Genomic DNA, 25,369 nt, shown 5'->3' on the forward strand with positions numbered 1-25,369 from the left:
AGAAATATGGAAAAAATGTCTCAGAATGTACTGCGAAAGAAATAACTAAGGTTAGATTGAAGGAAGAATCCTACCTTCCAATACTTATTTGCTTTTTATTGCTAGTCTGTGTAATCATAAAACATATTCCAGCTTAAAATCTAGTTAAATAATTTAAAAGTACATGTTTCGTTCCTGATTTGAAACATTTTCAGCTAAAAAACGACACACACGCGCGCGCAATATCAAGGTCTGAAGAAGTTCCAAATCAGGAACGAAACGTGTACTTTTTTAATAAGCTGGAATATTTTTATTGCTAGTCTGTGTAATCACAAAACATAAGTATTGGAACGTGGAATTCTTCCTTCGACCTAATCTTAGTTGAGTTGATGCCAATACGGGACAAAATGAGATTTGTCTGTCTGTTAGGTCATCAGCCCAGAGGCTGGTTGGATCCTCAAATAGCATCACCAAAGACTATGCAGTTATAGGGAAATCACAAAACCAATGGCAGTACCAAAATGAGGCGTACTAGGCAAGATGAGGAGTGAGGTAGTTTGCCATTGCTTTCCTCACTGGAACCTATTGTAGCACAACTAACCCTATGAGCAACACCTTTCATGACACTCAGACACACTGGTTGTGCTCTGAATGTCATTAATCAGCACCACACATACCCCAGCAGCTTCCATATTGCCACAGCCATGGATGAGACTGGGACTTCAGTGGAAGCTACACTTTGCTCTGGCCTGTGCCAAGAGATGGATGCAAAAGTACTGTATCCATCAAGAAATGACAGCAGGCATCAAAATGAGATTTATAAGTTGAAATAAATTAATGCAGTTAACGGTTCATGTGATAGAGTTACGAATACTGTAACTACTACTGATGAACATATTTCTGGCCAAAAATACATCAAGAAATCTGATTTTATACTAATCAGTAATAAATTTGTTGCACAAGCCTTGATATTATTTTAAAGGAACAGATGATGACACTTTTTCATTTTTGATTTGTCGCTCTTTAGGCTGCCTGGTTGTCAAAAATCGACGTCTCACAAGATGCTACAGTAATCTGAACTCTTGAAACTGTATTATGCGACCTACTGCTGTTTATTTTTTCGGGTTAACATCGAATGTATCACCAGAGATCGTTTACATGCTGTCATCGTACGACCAGGGGTGGCAAATGGACCTTCTTTTTGACCTTCAAAAATCGAACTGCTCCAGCCAGGTCTAAAACCGCTTTCTTGTGATACGGAGGCCGACGTTCTACAGTCGATCCACACGCCTAATTAAAACTGAACTATTTGTATAGCTTTGTGATCACATGCACTAAATTTTGTGAAACTTCTCTATAATCTATCGTCTTGACAAATGTTTTACATTTTAAGGAGTAAGTAGACTTACTTTGCTCTTTGGTAGATTGTCGACCTTCATCTTGGCGCACCTGTTGAGAGCATGCAGTCTGCGGAACAGCGACTGCAAGGAGTCAGGATCAAGGAACGGATGGTCCTTTTGGACCCCACTCACGTCAATCGGGAATTGCAGATCTGAAACCATAAAAATTAAGAAATAGTTAGATTATCGCCTTTGATAAATACACTACCTTCATTATAGCCTCTAGTTAGAAAAAATTAAAAACCGATAGAGAGAGGTCATGTAAGTATGAAATATATAACTGCAACAAATTTGCAAATTTCTCCAACGATAAATGTTTTGAAATACAAAATTCAGGTTGAGGTGTACCGTTTAATAAAATAAGACAACCTTCTTAGTGAGTTTAATGCATTTTTGGTGTGGTTTTTTTTTTCATCTCTCTCACCTTTCCATGTATTTCACGTCAGTTTCTTAGAGAGAAAATCCAAAATGGACAGCTGCCCATGCATAGGGATTACCGCGAAAATACATTCTCTTAATTACTTTCACACAATATATAAAGAACCTTTTGAATTAAAATGTCTTATTATTTACTGATTCAATTTTTTTCATAATTCCCCTACAGAGGCAGCTAATCCCGAGTGGAAGCATTTATTTAATTTGTAATGTGTCGTACTATACACATAGTGATAGACAATTTGAAGAGTGTCCACGCAAATATTGGCGGCAATTTTTTCTAGTTCCAAAACACCAAAGATAAAACTCTCGCAGAAGTTCACGTAGAATTTGGATACTACTCCTCGGGCCGGGCACCGAACAGCAATCCAACCCCCTCCCAATTTCGGAATGGGATGTTTTATTTCTCCTCCAGATGTTTAAAGCAACGTTAGTAGAGCTGCTTCTTTTTGGCACCGACCTCTTCTGCTTGGGTATTTCCTCCTTCAAGCCTCACAGCTGGGTCGGTAACGAAACAGACTTTCTTCTTTCTGTCGATTGTTATGATGTTACCATGCTTATGGGAGTTTTCAGATGAAATACATGGTACTTTCTAAAATATGTATGTACTTCAAATTCATTTGCCTCTTCGAGACAACCAGCAATAAAACTCTGGACCCTGAATTGTATTGTTTCTTAAAATATCCCCTTTTATACAGAAACCAAAAACATGGGGAAAGGTTTCATTCGCATTGTCACTTTTTTTTTTTTGCTTCTCCCAGGGATATTGCGGGTTGCGATAATATTATAATGTAAACAATCGATGTTAATAATTTGTTTTATTTCTGTGTAACTAGTGTTGTATTATGTTTTAACTGATCACCCACTCAAACTCAATTACCATACATGCTTGATAAGCTGAAGAGCTAAAGTTAATATATTAATTTTTCAGCCCGTCAACCTGTAAAATTAGGAGTCTGGATTAAAGTACAAATAAATTGTAAACAAAGAGTGCACATATTATCGCACCAGTGTTCAATCAGCCAGTTTCTAATATTATCTGTGTCAAAAACTAAGTTATATTTCATTCGTGTTTATAAAAGTTCAAGAACTCGCTGAGGGTAGTCCTATGAATTTAGCAATTTAATATATTTTAGGATAGTGGAGACAGATCGACCATCTATATTATTCTTGGAGGTAGTTTTCAAAAGTAACATAAAATAAATGGTCATTTTAAAAGGTAATAAATGTGATCAACCGTGGTAGTTTGGCAACTCTATTTCTTTTATTTTGTATTAAGGGGCAAAACCTTTGAGCCATTCCCACACAAACTGATAAATTCGGATGAGTACTATAACGAGTTGGAAAAAGTACACTCGAACACTTTACAGGAAAGTTATTGCCTCATGTAAGTGGGATTTGGGCCATTAAAATCCAGCAGAATATGCTGGAACTAATTAATTGAAACTGTTTTATGTTCCAAGACAACACACAGCCTCGCATATCTTGGGACAAATACAGTGTGTTAAACGAGCAGAGTGGGTGGGCCGAATGTCTTACCGTACGATATCAACAGGACACTGTGCTACTCGTTGTTCATTTTGAACAAAAAACATTTTGTGTTTTCAAAGCTACCAAAAAGCACTTGAATGGCTGCTTCACGCCTAAGCCAGTCGAGATTTTGCGGATCAAATTTTAAAACTATCAAAAAGATGGACTGAAGTATTTTAAAAGAGTGATACTTCCATAAATAAAGTTCTTTTTCCTTAAAATGCATAGATTTCTGTAATTTCCTCCTGAATAAGCCTGAATAACTTTCTGGTAAACGAAAAGGTAAAATATTTTTTAAACCGTTTTCATGAAAACATTATACATAGGATACGTTTTCTTTATGGAGTAACAAAGTTGAATAAACACTTACATGAAAAATGTTATTTGTAAGATTTTATTATCCGACTTATTTTTTAGAGAAACTTTCACTTATCCCAAGTATCACCTACCAAAGGATTAAGTCGAACATTATTATTATTATTATTATTATTATTATTATTATTATTATTATTGGTTTGAGTGGCTCAGAAGGTTGAGGCGCTGGCCTTCTGACTCCAATTTCGCAGGTTCGATCCTGGCTCAGTCCATTGGTATTTGAAGGTGCTCAAATACGTCAGCTTCGTGTCGGCAGATTTACTGGCACGTAAAAGATCTCCTGCGGGACTAAATTTCGGCATCTCGGCATCTCCGAAAATCGTAAAAGTAGTTAGTGGGACGTAAAGCAAATTATTATTATGTATTATTATTATTATTATTATTATTATTATTATTATTATTATTATTATCCTTAATAGGGTTTAATGCACAGATGGATAAACGAAACATATACGGTAATATATAAAACAGGTTAGTTTTCACATTCTGAAGTTATACTTGATAATAGTTTATGGTAACTATGAGCATGCAGTAAGTAAACTCGTGTCCTCATCCTAAGGTGGTGCAGCCTACCATTTCAACAACATACCAGCCTTCCTGCTACTCTTAAATCTCGGGCAGTACCAGGAATCGAATCCTAGTCACCGAGGATGGCAGCTAATAGTGCTGAGGCGGACGGCATGCGGTTATATGGCTCTTGATAAGTGTGTGTGTGTGTGTGTGTGGCTTTTGACCAAATAGATTCTCCAAAGTGAAAATGAAAGCTAAAAAATGGTAAGTTTTTTAATGCTCTCAGAGCGAATTTCGATACAGACGTAAAGGTTAACAGTCTACCAAAATAAGTGAGGTAATAATAGTACTATACAATAAAACTATCACCAAAGGGACAATAATGACACATGTATTACAATGAAATAGAAGTACGACGTTATTATACAATCAAAAGTAATTTATTATTTGACTACACACTAACCAAGTAACAGACACTAGATAGAACTGAACAGACAAATTGACTGATTGAGAATGGGGCGCGCCAAGCGGGTGAATCATACCTCCGTACCCATGACTTTGACAAAAAAAAAAAAAAAAAAAAAAAAAAAAAACCTGTTATCCTTCCCCACATCACATACTACACACTGCTGCGCGAGTCTCCACTGCTTGCTGTGGCGCTGTACGAATACGTTAGCCGCAACGAACGAGATTTTGTTCGTAGTTCCGCTAAGTATTTTTCGTAATAATTTAATAAATTAAAGGAAGGATTTAGTTGAACAAATAATATGGATTTAATTTTTTTTTAATTCTTCCTAGTTTTCAGGCGATTTGATAAATAACTGTTCGCTTCGTCAGTGCGCCGAAACTGTAAAAAAAAAGTCAGGTGCCTAAAATGGAATAAACATTTATTTTTTCATGCACAAAGTGCCCCCCCCCCCTCCTCGCTCGCCCCTAATCGCCGCTACTGAGGATAAATACAGTAAATGTTGTCAGTCACTCGTTATCGGAGAAAGGATGCCGCGTGTGCAGCCGTCAGCTTTACAGAGAACGCCACGCAGTCTGGTTCCGGTATGGCTGGCTGCACTGACGTCACCACCAAGCTTATTTTAAATTGAGAGCAGTTTCAACATCCCGTACTCGGCACTATTTCAGGCTGACGTGTTTGCTCTCCACAGCAGTAAGCATCAAATGGCCTATTTTCAGCATGTTATCACCACGACTGATATCCACCATTTGACCACTAATAGCTCATTGTTGTGACAGCAATCGCAAGATACGTCCCACCACTTCACTTCTGTAAAGATAAGCAGTCCTGCCAAAACAAAAATAAATTTCAGCTGTAGCTAAGCATTCCTCTGAAACAAATCACGAAATTTCATTCGAATATATCGTCTCAAGGCTCCAATGACCGATCAACAACTGGCTATCGCCACAGTGTTATCACTTTAGTATCATCGGGCCTGCGCACACTTGTTTTATTTTTTAAAATTCATATATCAGAACAGCGCACCCAAACATCTTCGTAGCTTCACTGCTCAGTTTTCTTCAGTAATACATTTACATAAGAATTCCATGCTGTGAGTTTTGTTCTCTATAAAAATTATGAGGGCCGAGCGGTATCAATTATTACCGCTAATTATTGAAGGAAAGATACAAGGGAAACGGTCCGTTGACAGACGGAGAATTCAATGGCTAAAGACAAATACAGTAGAGATAATACGCGACACTGAGCGAGATATCGAGGGACAGCTACTGGAGCTCACTCTAGCGGATAGACCTGAACAGTACTGATTCTCTCATAAGAGTACGTGTATTTTTGTGTGAAGTTTTGGGTGTTACTTATGCGTTTTCAGTGAGTTCACATAAATAAATAGTAGTGTGTGTCATTCCTTGATATCTCCTCTCAACATGAGGGGAAAGGTATGTGCTGTGTTTGGCTGCAGTAATTACGAAGTAGAGAAAAATGCGCGGTCGTTCTTCAGGTTCCCTCGTGACAAGAACATGTAAGTAATATTGTGTTTGCATATATATTCTTCCAGTGACAGAGATTTTTATAGTACTTCATAATCTTCTGACCTGCTCGACCCATATTTTAACTGGCATAAAATGTAATACACATTTAGTATAGCGCAGCAGTTAACCTTCAATACCGATGTGTTGTTGCAGGTGTGATCCGTGGGTTTTGAAATGTCACAGAAGCGATTTGGATAAGGTGTACAAGAAAGAAGGGACGTTACGCTTATATAAGAATTATAAGATCTGTTCAGATCATTTCCAGGCCAGCGACTTACTATTGACAACATTTTCATACTTTTCTTTCTTTATCCCTCTTCTCAGATTAAAGCCGGGATTTTATAGATTATCTTTCTGTTAGTAGGCTTCATGTTAGGAGGAAAATTGTCCAGCTATTAAATGTTAATTCGCCGGGCTGAGTGGCTCAGACGGTTAAGGCGCTGGCCTTCTGACCCCAACTTGGCAGGTTCGATCCTGGCTCAGTCCGGTGGTATTTGAACGTGCTCAAATACGTCAGCCTCGTGTCGGTAGATTTATTGGCACGTAAAATAACTCCTGCGGGACTAAATTCTGGCACCTCGGCGTCTCCGAAAACCGTAAAAGTAGTTAGTGGGACGTAAAAAGAATAACGTTATTATTTAACATTTATTTTGTAGTTATTCACTAAATGGTCAAAATAAATACAACTCAAGCTCCAGATTCTTTGTACATTAGATAACATCTGGAGTTCTCATATTATGACAAACTGAACTAAGATTTTAGCAGCTGTACTCCGGGATTTCGAAAGAAATATCCCAAATGCTATAGAAGAAAGAAACACCCGAACAACAGTGAATCTACAGTAAGGCTACAAAATCAGCAATTATTGGATGCCTATTATACACTAATTACCAGTATGCAGAGCAGGCCATGAAAAACGGGGAACCCTTCTCGCCGGGTTACAAAACAATAACGGAAATTACCTATCTGACCGCCGAGCAAGAAATACGTTCCATATGTTTCAAAGATGTCCTGAGTGCTCGCGGGAGCCTGGGAGAGACGGAGATTACGTAAGGTGAGACATGGTGACCAACTTCGAAGTTGAATTTAGCTGTCAGAGGAGACTGATTACCTTGGATCAATATAGGTACATCAGTTGCCTTAATAAAGAACACTGTAATGCATTCGAAACGAAGGCAACCTGCCCATAAGCTACATAAAACAATACGGTTCAACCCGGGAAAAGAACTAAATAGTAAACACCATCTCATTGTAAACTATTATGCAATTTCTTTTGCTATTAAACATTGTCATGTAACAGTTTTCCCTGAGAATATTTGTGCAAAATTCCATGAAATTCGGCCTAACGTCTTAGACGTGATGTTTGGGGTCATTTAATTCTGATATGTCAAAATTATTATTATTATTATTATTATTATTATTATTATTATTATTATTATTATTATTATTATTATTTCTGATTGTGGTAATTTTAGTCTTAAGGGGGGAGAACGTTAAATCAACATTATTCATCTCATGCTGCAAAACAGAAAATAATTCCTCTTACATTATGTCCCAATGACCAGGCCTATAAACTTTTCACTTCAATTATTTGCTGATGCTCAGTATCGAGAAAGCTGCTCTGCTAAAGAACGTCACTCAGGATACGCCACGGTGAAGCCTTTCTTACGTCTGAAAGTCCCTTAATTGGATATGTTTTTATAACAATCTGCTTTACGTCGCACCGACACAGATAGGTCTTATTGCGAGGTTGGGATAGGGAAGGGCTAGAAGTGAGAAGGAAGCAGCCGTGGCCTTAATTAAGGTACAGTCCCAACATTTGCTGCTGTGAAAATTGGAAACCACAGAAAGTCATTTTCAGGGCTGCCAACAGTGGGGTTCGAGCCCACTAACTCCCTAATGCAAGCTCATCCTACTCGCACGGCCACTTTCTCGGTAAAAAGATAAGAATTTGAATGCTTAGAACCAAAGCTACACTCAATAGATGGGGTTATACACAGAATGCGACTGTGGTGCAATTCAAGGTATGAGTATTTCACTGTCCAAACTGTCCTGTGGAAACCCAACTTGACTTCATTACAGCGACTGACGAAACAAATTATTGCTGGTTCAAAACGGAGCGCTTTCAGCATTTGAGGATACTTGAATACGATCATCACTTCAATTACTCATCAAAGACATGTTGGCAGTAGTTAATTTTGGGCCGTTACTAAAAAGGCCTGTCTGTTAGTCAGTAGGCACACAGATCGGAGAATGTTACATTCAGTTCATGTGGTATTCTATGCGACTTGTGTTAACAGTATGCCATGGATGTTCCCATAGATCACATTACGGAGACACGATAAAAAAAAATGTGTTATAAATTATACAATAAGTTAGATAAGCAAACATGTTAGTGTGCGCTTCAGGATCTCACCTACTACATACGTTAGTGCGCTTGTGTCCGTCTTAATACGCATCTTCATTTACATACAACATATCACACTACAAACCGTCGCAGAAACACGCAATAATAAGTACATTCCTCCACGTAGGGTTGGCGTCAGAAAAGGCATCTGACCGTAAAATTGGGTTTAATCCAGATATAGTGTCGATCCCAAATAGCTGGGTAAAGAGCATTTTTATTTTTGCATAACTATTTCACATTAGCATTTAATAGTGTGTTGCTGTCTTTAGGTCAAAATATAGTCTAGTAATCATGTACCATAATATTTAAAGCTTAGGCGCCCAAAATATAGGAAGCCCTTTTCCTAGAGAACTCATGAGTACTGGGCATAGAAGGAACTCTTACTAACCTTCAGAAAGGGCCTGTTCAGGTATGTGAAGTTAAAGAGATAAAACTCCGATTAAAAAAAAAAAAAAAATCACCCTTGTATCGGTTTACCCTTTTTAAGAAGACCTCAACTCTAAATAGCTACATTTAGGTAATCTTTCCCCAGGTCGTCCTAAAGTGGTTTCACAATCTATAGGACAACGTCGTTATGAAACTGTACAAACCGCACAACCAAGGCAGAGGACACAACAACTTGAAAGGTACGTATGGCGTGTTACAGCCGTTGCGTGCAAACCAAAGCCAGAAATAACTTAATTATCTCAGTGATTAAAGCAAAGACTCTCTCTTTGTGAAGTGTGTGTGAGTTCTTCCGGGTCTCCCGCCTTTGTGAAATTCGGAGCGTGGTTTAGTGTACTGAGAGTTGTTTATGCTGGATGCTTCACTCAAACACCGGAACATAATTAATGGTGTCGGGTAAATGACCCGCAAGTAGTAGACTGGGCAATAAGTGCAGTGCATCTGGTGCTATATTTGTACAACTAGATCAACTCTAACGACAATACTATACGAACCGGCTCGCCAACATGCTGTAGTAAATAACGATGCTCCATTACTCATCACAATAAGTCATTGAGGAATCTGCCGTGACAATACTGAGGCTCTATCTTCATATCGCAGGCTTAAAAGGAAAATTTATTCAATCCAGAGATAAGAAAAACGAGTTCTTAATATATTACATTAAGTTACAGAAACTGTGCTCCTTGTATAGGTAAAACAAACTATCTCCTACATCTTGTAGCTCCTAAGCAACAAAAACTTAACAAGTAAGTCCATTACATAAAGTATATTTTCAGTCAGATAGAACTAAGAGCACTTAGTAAGCCTACCTTTGGTCTGTACTGTTCAATATCACTGCTACAATACTGTAAATGCGGAACCATTTTACAAACAAAACAAAACAAAGATGACAATGGCGATGTTAACTGGATCAATGTAAAAATCTATGAAGTTTACAAAAGAAACTCTCTGAGTTCTGCACACAAGTATGAGCATTCTAGTGAATACAAAACAATCAGGGTACGCGGGAAGCGACGACCACTTGTTTGTCCGAAACAACTGATAGAAGCATATTAAAACCTTTGCCAACAACCATAGTACGGAAGAATGCTCTTCTAAAACTCCGTCGTTTAGGGATCTTTCCTGAAGACCTATTATTACTGGTGCAACAGCTTCCCAACATTGAACACTAAAGCTGACAATATTCCAGAACCTGCTAAGAAGTATACTCCAAGTGATGATTCAGCAAGTAGTTGTATGGATTGTACAAATATTTATTTCCTCCAAATAAGGCAGAATTTATGAATATGCAGTTTCTTTCAGTTAAGCCTACTAATAGACTACTAATGAAACAAGACCTTGTTTGTAATATATGCTAGAATATAGGTTTTATACAGTAATAAACGAGTGTGTGAGTGTTTAAAAATAAAACAATTTTTCATAAGCATTCACACCTTCAAAATGTATTATCAGCGTTTTCGGACTTTACTTTTTCTTGTAAGCTCACGATACACAAGCTTCCATAAACGTTGGTTCTCTTAGTCAAAGAAACGTCAGATGACTATAGCTTTGTCCTTCGCATTAAAATATAGCAGACAATATAACAAAATTCTTGCTCATAAGTGGCAAAATGATTTCGACATATGTGAATTTTCATAATCTGTCATTCATGCTACAAATTGTGTTCAACCTCATGGACAAATAAAATCACGCAACAACCACAAAGTGGTGCAGAATGAGTGAAATAATGCATAGTGGATATTTGGTGCAGGAAGATTTACAAGTACAAGCACATGGTTAAAAGTGTTTACTGTCTGTCACGAAAGACTTGACTTTAATCCCTCTGGAATTGTGTAAATAAATCCAGAAGCCAACAGTTTTGAGTATTCCACCGACTTTCTAATAGTGAACGTAAGTTCAAGAAATAACTAAGAAAATATACTCTATTTCTTTTTACGGAAAAACCATCGATGACGTTTAAAATAAAATGAGTAAAATGAAGGAGTGTGTCTTCACGTCCCATTAACTGCTGTTTTAAGAAACATCAATTTGACATATATTATCCTGAAGGAGTTCATTTACTTATCAGAAAATGTATTAAAACGAAGCCGTTTCATTTTACGAACATTAGGCTACTGAACATCATTCAACTGCACAGAGAGTGATTGAATCCTTAACGTTGGGTTAGATGGCCAACCCTTTACCATTGGTGACTCCAAACAATCAAACTGCAAAATTTCACATTTGTCAGCTTCTTATATATATATATAGCCTATCCTTGATTTATGGATAAACCATGATATCATGGCTGAATAGTAACACTCTCACCTCTGGTCCTCCGTTCAATTCCCTGCTGAGCTGTACCCAAGTAGCATGAATATTATTATTCACAAGAATCACGCGACGTTAGCTTCTCTCATCGTCATGTTATTCTGTGTAGTCTTGCAATCGGGGAATCCGCGAAGCGCTCTCTGCGGAACTGTTTACCTGAAATAAGGAGTTTCACAGAACTCCGCGCGGCCAATCAATTTATACCTTGAAGCGCACTATCGATAGATATCTTTGAACGTCAGTAGGCAGACAGATCGCAGAATGTTACGGTCAGTTCATGTGGTGTTCTATGCGAGTTGTGTTAACAGTCTGCCATGGACGTTCCCATAGATCACATAACGGAGAATAAATAAATAAATAAATAAATAAATAAATAAATAAATAAATAAATAAGTAAATAAATAAAAAATAAAAAATAAAAAATAAATAATAAATAAATAAATAAATGTAATACAAATTACATAAGTCGAATATCGATATCTCGAACCTCCATACCTGAATTTTCAATACCTCGAAGTAACTTAAATTTCCGGGCCATTTGTCCTATTCTTCGCGTGTATTTATTTCTCTATTACTCGAAATTCGGTTACACGAATTTCTCGATTTCTAGAAGTAAACATTTCCTCCCTTGAAGCAAAAAAAATACTCTGTAACTCGAATTTTGTGCGACATTAACTGTGCAATAAGGCATTTGTGGTTTGTGAGGAACAGTTAACAAGTAAGGAAAGGTTTACAGTGATGCTGGGAGCTAATATGACGGGAACCGAAGAAATTAAAACTTCTAGTTATCAGAAAATCGGCGAAGCCTCGCTGTTTTTCGGGTGTGAATTAATTACCTGTCACGTACGAAAGCAACCCCGAAGTCGCGGATGACAAGCTCCATTTACTAATCTCGGCTGCGTGGTACTGACGAAAAAATGTTAATGTGAAGTGATGAAAGGTTAACGGTAACAAACAGAAGAGTCTAACGGATTTTTTTTTTCCAAAGGTGATAACGGAGGTGTGTTTCTTGTTTTACTACTGTACTGCATCCTGTCTTCTGAAATGTTACTGTAATAAGGGTTATAAGTAAAGTGATGCCGTAAAATAGAGTATGTTTGTATATTTTTAAATACTGTTAAAATAATGTATTCAGTATAAGCCCGTAGATACATATGATTCAATCATGTGCTATACGTGCTCAAAAATAGTGTTTTCCTTGCCTCGAAATTTCGATAAACCGAGCTCGATAGCTGCAGTATCCAGTATTCGGTAGATAGTAGGTTCGAACCCCACTGTCGGCAGCCCTGAAAATGGTTTTCCGTGGTTTCCCATTTTCACACCAGGCAAATGCTGGGGCTGTACCTTAATTAAGGCCATAGCCGCTTCCTTCCCACTCCTAGCCCTTTCCTGTCCCATCGTCGCCGTTAAGACCTATCTGACCGAGCTCGATAGCTGCAGTCGCTTAAGTGCTGCCAGTATCCAGTATTCGGGAGATAGTAGGTTCGAACCCCACTATCGGCACTCCTGAAAATGGTTTTCCGTGGTTTCCCATTTTCACACCAGGCAAATGCTGGGGCTGTACCTTAAGGCCACGGCCGCTTCCTTCCCATTCCTAGGCCTTTCCCGTCCCATCGTCGCCGTAAGACCTATCTGTGTCGGTGGGACGTAAAGCAACTAGCAAAAAAAGACCTATCTGTGTCGGTGCGACGTAAAACAACTAGCAGAAAAAAAATCGATAACTCGAAATGAAACTTAGCTCTCGAGCTGATTCGAGATATGGAGGTTCCGCTGTATTAAGTTAGATAAGCATACTTGTTCGAGTGTGCGCTTCAGAATCTCACCTGCCGCGTGCGTTAGTGCGTTTTAAGGGTTAACTTCAGTGCTCTCAAAGGTTTTGTTTCAGTCTCATTGAAAATGCGTTTCATTTCGATTCTAAAGCCTGTTATGAAATATTGACATCCTACAGATATATCTAGAGAATAATAAATCTGAGGCACTATTAATTAGAATGTGCGACCTAGAATACTGACCTAACAGCAAATAAGATTTATGGGCTACATTACAGGGTCCACGATGGAGAAGGGAAGTGCAGTGGGGCGAGGGTGGAAATCTTTAATTTTATCTCCGGGTAATATGCACCAGAGTATCCATAAATGGCTTAGCTTTTGCATATATATGCATATCATTCGAGAACTGCGAAGGTCGACATAATTTCCAGTTATTAATAGCTTTAAGAATCCTTTGGGTCAGGATATTTCCAAGCTGTCTCAACAGACACACTGTAGTATTGGGCACTCCTTCATTGGGTTAGTCTGGGATTTTTTTTTTTTTTACAATTTTGCTTTGCATCGCACCGACATAGATAGGTCTTATGGCGACGATGGGATAGGAAAGGTCTAGCAGTGTGAAGGAAGCGGCAGTGGTCTTAAGGTACAGCCCCAACATTGGCCTGGTGTGAAAATGGGAAATCACGGAGAACCATCTTTAGGTCTGCCGACAGTGGTGTTCGAACCCACTACCTCCCGGGTGCAAGTACACAGCTGTGCATGTTTTAAGAGCAGAATGATATGAATAACTAGTGAATTATAAAGGATATATTTTTATTCAAAGTTGAGGCACTATTTTTTTGTATTTCCCATCAAATATCATGGCAATTGATGCAATGACATCTCAGTAAATAATAATAATAATAATAATAATAATAATAATAATAATAATAATAATAATAATAATAATAATAATAATAATAATAATAATAATAATAATCTTATCAACTCAAGGAGCTGACATTCTTAACTAGTCTTCGTAATCTTACCTAGTTATAAAATCAATCTGAGATGTGTATTTAGTTTGAGCAGCGCGATAACTTCGCGACATCGTTATTATTTTCTCATTAAGTCCCAGTTTTTCGAATTTCAGATATGATAGTGAGTTTTTGAACTAAAAATTCATGTTCCATTGGTGAATTCTTTGAAATTACTCTGGTCCTCGATCTACGAAAATCCATATGGTAAGCGAGCTCTTTTCCTTGCCCTGGTTTCAATAGTCGTCTTTTGAATTGGATAACTCTGAGGAAATTTCATCCTTCAAACAATCAATTTTGCCTGCCCGTGGGGAAAAGCCTAATAATCTGTCGATCGCAAGATTCAAATCTCTTTCCCAGTTGTTTATCATTATGTAAACTTATGTACCCTTGATTTTACTTGATGTGGTTAAGTGTAAGAGAGTCAGAAGCCCTAATTTCGCCATGAGGAATAAAGTCATTTGGGGTACTTATGAAAGAAAGGATGAAAACTTTGCCACGGAGACACCTTGAAATAATTATATGATCCATGAACGACCATGCAACTGTGAGGTCCTTGAGGTTCAAACACAAGTCAGAAATCAAGCGCCTGCAAGCATTAGAAATTTGGTGCTTCCGTAGGACGAAAATCTCGTGGAAGATAAAGATTCCAAGGTTCTTGAGATGGCAAACCAGAGGAAAATTTTAGTACACTTCATACGCAAGCTATGTTTGTCCTGGTGGGGACGTGCGACTTGTCATTCAGAATTTATACAATCAGTAGCAGGGCATAGTTTCAGTGGCGCTCATTCAGAGGATAGGTATTCACATCGTGTGCCATTTGTTGCTCTATGATACAATACAATTGAAGTAAATATGTTAAGATGGGAAAGTAAATCTATGATTAGCTTGTTTTCCTCCTTAAGCAGTCGTATCAACTTTTATATCATTGCATAAATAATGGGAATGTAGTAAATTTGAAAACATAAACTAACACCTTCTGAAACCATTTGCAGTACTTTAAAATCTCTACATTCGTACTGGTTTACTGTTTTAACAATTATATTTCTCTTACTTTTCTTATGACATGTTTTTGCAATTTTATTTTCAAACATATTTGTGCTTGAATCAATTCGTCATATTACAGACCCTAGTACATTTTCGGCGATGTATCGTCCACCCTCTCCACAATGCAGTGTTTAAGTATGGGAGACGTACAGCCCACTTTAGAAGTGGAAATCTGTAGCGGTTGACTTGATTTGAAAGCATGGAGACCCATAGCAGTGTCTGCGGTTCGGTTGCCAGTTGCCACTCACGCCTCTGTAGACGTGGTTCCGCGCTGTCACAAGCAGCTCCAGCAAGTGGGCAAACTTCTGAGTTAGCTGGCCACGAAATTTAACTGGTGAATATCGAATTAGGCGAACTTAATCTTCCTTAGTCACGTCCCTCCCAGAAAATTGAGCTCAAATGGAAATTATGTTTTAAATACTCTGTGTGAAAAGTTTTAAACTTATTTATTAAGTGGAAAAGCACACAATGTGTAAGAACATAAACTTATTCGCTACGGAGCTATGACAGAGAACAAGGCCTCTTCAGGCACTCCAGGGCGTGGTAACGACCACAACATTTTTCACACCATCGGCACACACGATCATGGTTTGGTTCGTGAAAACTATGTACAAGACATGCTTTATGATTGAAACCATGGACCGCTGCACGAGTCGCTGTATGCCTGAGATCCAAGCGGTTTTGGCACCAATTTGTCTGTTGTCATTGCGTCCGTTATTTAAAAAAAAAATCACTCCAAATTTCTGTCTTATTCGATTTTAAATCATGTAACAGCTCTTGATACTCTTTTGAGATTGTCGAGTCATAGTACATCGTAGGTCCTCTCAATGAAGAAAAGTTCTCGAGTCAGTTCGTATATATACCGAGCTCGACAGCTGCAGTCGCTTAAGTGCGCTCAGTGTCCAGTATTCGGGAGACAGGAGGTTCGAATCCCACTGTCGGCAGCCCTGAAAATGGTTTTCCGTGGTTTCCCATTTTCACACCAGGCAAATGCTGGGGCTGTACCTTCATTAAGGCCACGGCCGCTTCCTTCCCACTCCTAGCTCTTTCCTGTCCCATCGTCGCTATAAGACCTATCCGTGTCGGTGCGACGTAAAAGCAACTAGCAAAAATAAAAAAAAGTTCGTATATAAGTCTTAAGGGTGTGTGTTATGATACACACAGCGCTCTTTTAAGAATGCTTTTAAGGAAAATTGCTTTCATCCCCTCTATCTTTCTTAGTCTTTCTTTTTCTTGAAGGTCTATATGATTTCAATGCCGTAGGTCACCACTGGTAATTTTTTGACGGAAAAGTTTCAAGGTTGTTTTGATCGATAGTTGACTAAGATGATCTAAGTTGTTTATTGCTATTATTGCTGCCAGACTCCTTTCTTTTATGTGAGCTGTAAATGTAGTCCCAGTTGTCTGGGAAGTCATTCCGAGATATTAAAACGTATTTACAAGTCTTAGAGGTGAGCCTTCTTAACTGAGTGTGTGTGTGTTGCTGCTCGCCCCCCCCTTTTTTTTTTAAAAAAACCATGGCACCGGGCGAGTTGGCCGTGCGCGTAGAGGCGCGCGGTTGTGAGCTTGCATCCGGGAGATAGCAGGTTCGAATCCCACTATCGGCAGTCCTGAAGATGGTTTTCCCATTTTCACAGCAGGCAAATGCTGGGGCTGTACCTTAATTAAGGCCACGGCCGCTTCCTTCCAACTCCTAGGCCTTTCCTATCCCATCGTCGCCATAAGACCTATCTGTGCGACGTAAAGCCCCTAGCAAACAAAAAAAACCATGGCTACTGTTTTCGGTTCATTAATTTCCAAATCGTTTTCTTTGGACCATTTTGACAGGTTGATAATTGCTTTTTTGAAGTTCATCTCGGTGTGGCGATGTAATTGCCATATCGCCCGCGTATAAGTAAATTCTAACTTGATTCTCAGAGACTGCTATTTTAAGTTATACGTTGACTGAAAATACATTACTGTCTGTTGACAACTATGCGTGGTTAGTTTTCACTAAGAATTCACAAGTTTCTACAAGCGTTTGTAACACATTCGAGCGCGAAGTCAGTAAAGACTAGCAGCACTCTTCGACGAGACATCGCCAGGTATATAACAAGAAATTCTAGGTGGAAGGCTCATTTCTGAAGATTAAAAAAAAAACACTCTTACATGTTTCTCCACTACACGAAAATATATAAACTCATGGATTTTTCGACTTAGTAGATGAGAGAGAAACATGTAGCTATAAGAGCTTACGTTCTTACAGGCCGAGCTCGATAGCTGCAGTCGCTTAAGTGCGGCCAGTATCCAGTAATCGGGAGATAGTGGGTTCGAACCCCACTGTCGGCAGCCCTGAAGATGGTTTTCCGCGGTTTCCCCATTTTCACACCAGGCAAATGCTGGGGCTGTACCTTAATTAAGGCCACGGCCGCTTCCTTCCCATTCCTAGGCCTTTCCTATCCCATCGTCGCCATAAGAGATATCTATGTCGGTGCGGCGTAAAGCAAAAAAAAGTTCTTACAGAAACGTGCTGATAACGTTACTGGCCTAGTATTTATTCATAGAAGAACAACACTGTTTGCCATGGTTAGCCGTGGTATCTGCAAATTGATGGTGCTAATTCCAGATATATTTAAATCCAGATCTCGCAATTAAGACCCGTATAGATATAACAAGAAAATAAAGGCATTACTGTGTGATAACGCCTTCAATGTTAAACTGAGACAGCGTATTGTTTAATGTTTGGTCAAATTTTGCTTCTGGAGTTGAAGCTTGGACACTGAAAACGACCACCATAAAAAGGTTGGAAACTCTGGAAATGGGGTTTCATAGAAGAATGCTAGAAGTCTCCTGGATAGAGCAAGCCTCTAATGAACAGATCTTGCAGAGAGCGAACTCTAAAAGAGAACTGCTGACCACCATCATTTTTTTAAATGCGTATTTGGGGCGTATAGCGCGTGGTAAAAGATGAGATATGCAGTATTACACCTCATTTTACAAGTTAGAAGTGAAGGGCAATGTATATTAGGCAGAAAAAGAACATGCCTCAAGACTGAACTGGAATAAGAACCATCGAACAACTCTACCGTGTCGCTAAAGATAGAAGAACATTGTCCATATTGATCTACAACGTCCGGGAGACTGGGCACAGAAGAAGAATAAGAAGAAGAAGAAGAATTCCAGATATAGACCCCCATGTTCATATCCATGTTAATATAATAATCCAACCGTCAGTTTCGAGTCTGGCGTAATACAATCAGTAAAAGTCGACAAAGAGGAGAAGAACAGATACACCTTGTGTATCCGCTGTTAAAGAGTAGCGTGCCTGCCTCTTACCCGGAGGCCCCGGGTTCGATTCCCGGCCAGTTCAGGGATTTTTACCTAGATGTGAAGCTGGTTTGAGGTCCACTCAACCTGCGTGATTAGAACTGAGGAGCTATCTGTCGGTGAGATGGCGAGATGGCGGTGAGATGTCCTAACTAGGATATGTTAGCACATATGTTTGCAAAGTAAATGACAGTTATTGGTATAATATTCAATAATATGGAATTTTCAGCTGTTAATCGTGCTTATCGCTTACACTCTTTAGGAGCCCATAGTGTTCATTTCTAACTTAGCTCTTATCTTTTGATTGCAGGTTGTTTTCAATTGTATCAGCAGCCAATCTCCTTACTTTCATATTTGCGACCTTCAGTTTCTGAATAGTCCACCTACCTTGCACTCCCTTATTGCAAATTCGGTCTGAAAACAGAGTAGTGTAAGAATTGTTTCGTCTGTGAACTCACTTCTCACAGAACACCGTAGATAACAACTGCGAGTTCACTACATTAGCTTTGTTCACCTACACTTCGATAAAATTTCACTTACTATACTATCATCTCGGGAGTATACTGTACACATCCTAAGTACTTGAAACAATTTATCAAGTTTGTACGCAGCTTCATCTTTTCTTATCGCACTATTTGGACATCCAAGCTAGTGACATCTCACCTTAGACATCCGCCAAATATTTTTATAAGTTGCTTTACGTCGTACCGAAACAGACAGGTCTTATGGCGACGATGGGATAGGCAACTGCTAGGAGTGGGAAGGAAGCGGCCGTGACTTTAATTAAGGTACAGCCCATGCATTTGCTTGGTGTGGAAATGGGAAACCACGGAAAATAATCTTCCGGATTGCCGACAGTGGGGTTCGAACCCACTATCTCCCGAATGCAAGCTGACAGCTACGTGACCCAAACCACGCGGCCACTTGCTCAGTGACATCAGTCAAAAACTCGCGAATCCCACAGATGTACGAGAATGATTACAAATTGGGTCTCCGCTAGCTGTGGGGTTCTCTCCTACGGCACAGAGAGGGCGCGGTTCAGCCCCAGCTTGCCGGAAATGCTTGGGGCGGCGTCCAGTTCCGGTCTGACGGGCCCGCTCTATTCCGACAAATGTGCAACTGTGGTCACCCATACACTGTGATCAGCTTTTCGGATCCTCTCCAGTATCATTTATTTAATTATTTAAGATGGAATCCATCAACAAATGTTTCCTAATGTTGCCAACCTAAGTGGGGTCGTCGATAGCCATTGGTCTTCTGTTCCAAAGATAGTGGGTTCGATCCCGGATGAGGTCGCTGGTATGTAAGGATGTTTACGTATCGATGGCTGTAGACACTAAACATTTGATAGAGACAAAATCCAGACATTCTGACGAATGTTAAGACCATCGACATTTAGAAGAGACAATATTTTAATGTGTAGCTCCGCTATGCGTCAGAGAACATTTCTTATCCTGCTATTTCATATTTCATTCCTTATACTTGAGTAGCCTATTTTGTATCAATACAAACAACAATCTACACACCACTAACAATCTCTTCCGTTTGATTTTTCGGAAATCATCGTAGGTTTTGCGGTGTATAGGCCTTCAGCTTGTCAATATTCATGTATGAAAATATCAAGGACAATTGAGGTGCTAACATTGAAAAGACAGTAAGTCACACAACACGGAATTTTCGTTGTTTTTTTTCTTCTTTTTTTTCATGGAAAGAAGGCACTGAATGCACAGTAAGTCAATCGGTGGAATGGTTTAGGTCCTACAGGTGATGGAAGATTGATACTTGGCTTGGGGAATGATGTACGTACTCAAGCCTCGCGCTTTGTGGGGAAGATTACTGTATCCGGGTGTGTTGACGTTGTTGTCTACGTACTATGAAGCAATGGTACTGTCATTTTCTTATTGTTGGTTTTTTGTTCTGTCCGTGAAGTTTCATTAACCAAAATGCCTCTGAATCCAGTTCCATACAAAATGGTAAGTCTATCCCGTATGATCTCGACTTCAATTTATTTTTAACATTTTTTTTTACGTCGCACCGACACAGATACGCCTTATGGACGATGGGATAGGAAAAGGTTATGAGTGGGAAGAAAGCGGACGTAGCCTTAATTAAGGTCCAGCCCCAGCATTTGCCTGGTGGGAAAGCGGGAGATCGCGACTTCAGCGTAATCGAAAAGAGGAAGTAAATTTGCCCAACAATGATTCCGGAGGAATTCGCAGACATGATTCGGAATGCCTTCGTACCATTTCAAGTTATGCTGAAGAACAGTTTCGAACGACGACTTTATAATAATAACAACAAGCTTGAGTTGTTTTCAAGCAAACGTCCATTCTTATACTTAATAAAATCTGAGTGCACGCAGTGACATACAAGCATAGCCCTCCTTCCATTGTTCTCTCCTGTTAGTATCAGTAATCATTCTCGCTACTTTCATGCCTGTTACTTTCAACTTAAGAATAAGACAGCCGGGCTGAGTGGCTCAGACAGTTGAGGCGCTGGCCTTCTGACCCCAACTTGGCAGGTACGATCCTGGCTCAGTCCGATGGTAATGGAAGGTGCACAAATACGTCAACCTCGTGTCAGTAGATTAGGGACTAAATCCCGGCACCTCGGCGTCTCCGAAAACCGTAAAAGTAGTTAGTGGGACGTAAAAGTAAATAACATTATAAGAATAAGACATTCTGAGTCCAACCAGCTTTCACTTTCATTCAGCAAAGTCGGTCTGGAAACAAACCGATGTAAGATATTGTGGTGTTGAGAAAAAATGTCATAAGATAAAAACGGTGCTAGATACAGCATGAAACCAGGGTTGACGGATCACCCCAGTTGCTTTCACTCCAATCTTTTTCTTTTCTTTTCCCAATAACCTAGGATCGGTACTCTATAGGGATTAAGCGTAATTTTATGGCCGGATACCATTCCTGACGATGAAGGAAGATGGTGAAACCCTGTTGCGGCGCATAGTCTACTTCTGTCGAATTACACCAAGAGTTCTGCTCAAGGCTTAATGTCCTCACCCGACGGACGAATCGACATCAACAGCGTCGTATGTCCTCACTCCATATGAAAACTGCGGAAAGGTCTGGAACTGAATCCAGGCTTTTAGCACGCAATCTAGTGATTAGAAATTGTATACCATCACCTCTCCTCTCCTGCCAGCCAACATTCTGATTGTGAAAATCATTTCCGCTAACGGTACTCGAACTGGCTAATTACGGTCTTAACAGTCATGGCAACCAGAGGAGCTTGGTAGTGTGATGTATTGTATGTGAATGAAATAATGAATTATGACGAAAACAAAAACCATGTCCCCGAGCAAGAGGAATCAGACGTAGTTAAAATCCCCGGCCCAGAAATGGAACCCGGGGTCGTCTGAACCGAAAGCCACCACCCTGGCCATTCAGCCAAGGAGCGGGGCAGTCTCTTTCATTCCAACAATAGAGCAATATCATTCATGTGTCACTGCCTCTGCAGCGTACTTTAAACCCCGTCAGCCGGCATGTTTCTCTACCTCGGAGCCTCATTCGTCATTGGTGGACTTACCAGTTGGACTTATATGTAGATAAAAAAAGCTACTGTTTATACAAACACTTGATACTGTAAGGTTGCAAGAAGAAATTGCTTTAATACGACCTCTTAAGTCTTAGATCTTCGCATAGCACCTCCGAATGTTATGCGGTTATAGGGAAACCGCAAAAACCAATGGCGGTACCATAATGAGACGTTTAGGCTTGATGAGGAATGAGGTAGTTTGCCATTGCTTCCCTAGAAACAGAGGTTTAAAGTTTTAAAATCACAAACAATAGAGGACGCTTTGCCAATGGAGTGGCCGCTCCAAGCTATGGGACCAAGCTCTGCATTCTGGAGATGCGTGTGTTTGAGCCCCACCGTTAGATGTCCTGAGAATGGTTTTCCGTGGTTTCCCATTTTTACGTACCGGCAAGTGTCGGGGCGGTTCCCACTCATACGCCACAGCAGATTACTTCCACGACCTTACCCAGTTTCATTCACCGAAATTTATTTAATCTTCAGTAGCTCCTTAACAGAGGTTGGCGTCTGGAAGGGCATCCGACCGTAAAACATGCCATATAAATAAATCTAATCTCATTCCCGACTCTATCAAGAAACCAGCACTTATGGGTAGACATACATAAAATACGTGCGCCTGCCATATTTGCTTCCCAGTCATTTTTTATATGATTTAAAATAGAGATAGGCAAAATAGAATCTAATATACTATGACATATGCCTGACATTCGGACTCTCTCATCACAAATTTGTACCATTTCTGGTAAGCACGAACCAAAGAACTCTACTTTGCAGAGTTGGCAACTTCATTGTACATCTGAACCTATTTTAGAAGACGGAGAAAGAAAGATTTACAAGTACTCTGTTCCGGGTGTCGCCACACCTTAATCCTCGGGAGGGCGCCGAAGAGGCCGTCAGACAGGGCGGAGGTCTATCGTCCAGTCCAGCCTTGGCTGGCAGTGACCACCACGAAGACTGGTAGCGAGACTTCCGACAAGAGTTGTCATAATAATGGTCACTTGTTCTGCCTCTGAATCATAGCAGACTGAGACCCCCCAAGGCACAGACTCCACTCGCTAAAAGATAAACGCTGCTATAATTATTGTAATTCGTTGAAACAGGGTCTATTTAACGTCGCTCTCTTCACTGAACGCACGCTATGATAGACCTTGATGATCAGGTATGAAGGATTACACGATAATAAACTGGATAATTTGTCAAATCAATTTTTAACTACATTGAGATGATCACTGGACTTACAGCAGGTATGGACCCTGCAGCTTCCTTGGGAGGATGAAGGAGTGAGGACGGGGCGGAGGAGGAGAGAATAATAATAATAATAATAATAATAATAATAATAATAATAATAATGGAAGATTTTAAAAAAGTTTTCATTAATATATGAGTGGAATACGTTTTAATAACAATGAAACAATTCAAACATATAAATGTAAAAGGCGGATTTATAATATTTTGTCATACAGATTGAGTCGCTCCTTTTCAGAGGAACCTTAAGTTCTCCTAAGAAACAATCCTAAGCACGTTATTGTTCCAGTAATTTTACGTAACGATTTACGATATATTTATCATTAAAATTATTGTTTTGTACCAACTGACAATTATTATTTACCCTAACAGTATTTAAAATTCAAAAACATAAAAACTAAACACGTAATATATAAATAACTTATTCTTTACACTCTGAAGTTGCACTTTACAATGGTTTATGGTAACTATGAACACGACAAAGGGCACGCATGTGCTATACGGCTGTGGATAACACTGTCCATGTGTCGCTTTTGCCTAAGCAAGTCCACCGAAATAAAAACGTAGGCCTATTCTAAGCTGCTGCTGTTAATGATAATAATTAATAATAATAGATCGACCAAGTAAGCTACGGGTTACGGATAAGGTAGCTGTAAACTTGCATTCGGGAGATGACTGTTTCGGATCTCACCATCGGCACTGAAGATAGTTACCGTGATTTCCCATTTTCACATCCCATTTTAGAATAAAATTCCGGCCTCTCTCAGGACTAATAATAGTTTAAATGACTTTAAATCGGCGCTTGGTGAAATAGGCCTACGAACTGGTCAGTCGTTGATCTTCCGGTTTAAAATTAGTGCAATACCGGTTGAGATCGGCGGTGTTTCAGGATATTTAAATGCGACAACTCCGTGTTGCTGGCTTGCGGGCTGAGTGACTCATACTGTATAGCTCTGGCCTTGTGAGCCCATATTGGAGGGTTCGATCCCGGCTCAGCACTGTGGTATTTTAATCTCATCTAAAATGAGCGCATCAAGAACACGTTACATACGAAGGAGACAGGCGTGCGCGAGAAGGTGAACGAACAGGACGAGGCATAATTAATTAATCTTATTTGCTTTACGTCCCACTAACTACTTTCACGGTCTTCGGAGACGCCGACGTGCCGGAATTTAGTCCAGCAGGAGTTCTTTTACGTGCCAGTAAATCTACCGACACGAGGCTGTCGTATTTGAGCACCTTCAAATACCACCGGACTGAGCCAGGATCGAATCTGCCAAGTTGGGGTTAGAAGGCCAGCGCCTTAACCGTCTGAGCCACTCAGCCCGGCAGGACAAGACATATGTAGCCCAAAAGAGCAAGGGCGTAACGTATGCGACTCGCGCCCGCCTGCCAAAATAAATATTTGCCCCCCCCCCCCATCAAATTATAAAACCCTCTGAATAACTAATAAAAATGTAATTACAGCAAGTAGAAGTTATATAAACAAAGGGATTATTCGTTATCGTAAGATTATTAAAAAATAATGTGTAATAGGTTTTATTTGACTGCCTTCGTGGTTATACGGCTGAGCATCTGAAGGGCCAATCATGCAGCACTTAGATGTTCGAACTTGACTTTAATTGGTTTTATTTTACAGTAACTACAGAACTATACTCTGTAACTGATACCGAAGTCTCGGTTATAATCATTTCTTCGATTACAAAAAAACCTATATCACAAAGTGTTAAACGAAGTTTGAAATAGACCAAATCGCACAACTGATAAGCCTAATTTATTATTACCGTTGTGCAGAGAGATCTCGTTCTAAACTGAGTTATATTATTTTTGTTTATTTGCGAAGAGTCTGCGGGGGCCCGCCTGCATTGCAGGCCTTGCAGGCCGTAACGTTAGCCCCTGCCAAAGAGCTCTTGACTTTCAGCTATCCGCGATACGAAGAAGAGGAAGAATATTAAAAACAGCCTGGCGCAACAGATGACTCTATAACATAAACTACAATTTTTCGGCCCTACTACTCAAACAGCTACTAACAATAAAATGCAACTTCGTTCC

The 25,369-nt window shown here is 39.6% G+C and overlaps 1 protein-coding gene across 1 annotated transcript in view; it reads right to left on the reverse strand.

Annotated features, from left to right (window-relative positions):
* Positions 1–25,369, reverse strand: part of cv-c (crossveinless c) — a 399,421-nt gene that overhangs the window by 48,781 nt on the left and 325,271 nt on the right. Inside the window, exon 3 of the mRNA XM_067144480.2 lies at positions 1,389–1,531. Within this exon, the coding sequence (XP_067000581.1) occupies positions 1,389–1,531 (143 nt within the window). The remainder of the gene's footprint in view (positions 1–1,388; positions 1,532–25,369) is intronic.

This window comes from Anabrus simplex, chromosome 3 (assembly GCF_040414725.1).
Source record: "Anabrus simplex isolate iqAnaSimp1 chromosome 3, ASM4041472v1, whole genome shotgun sequence".
Taxonomy (NCBI): Eukaryota; Metazoa; Arthropoda; class Insecta; order Orthoptera; family Tettigoniidae; genus Anabrus; species Anabrus simplex.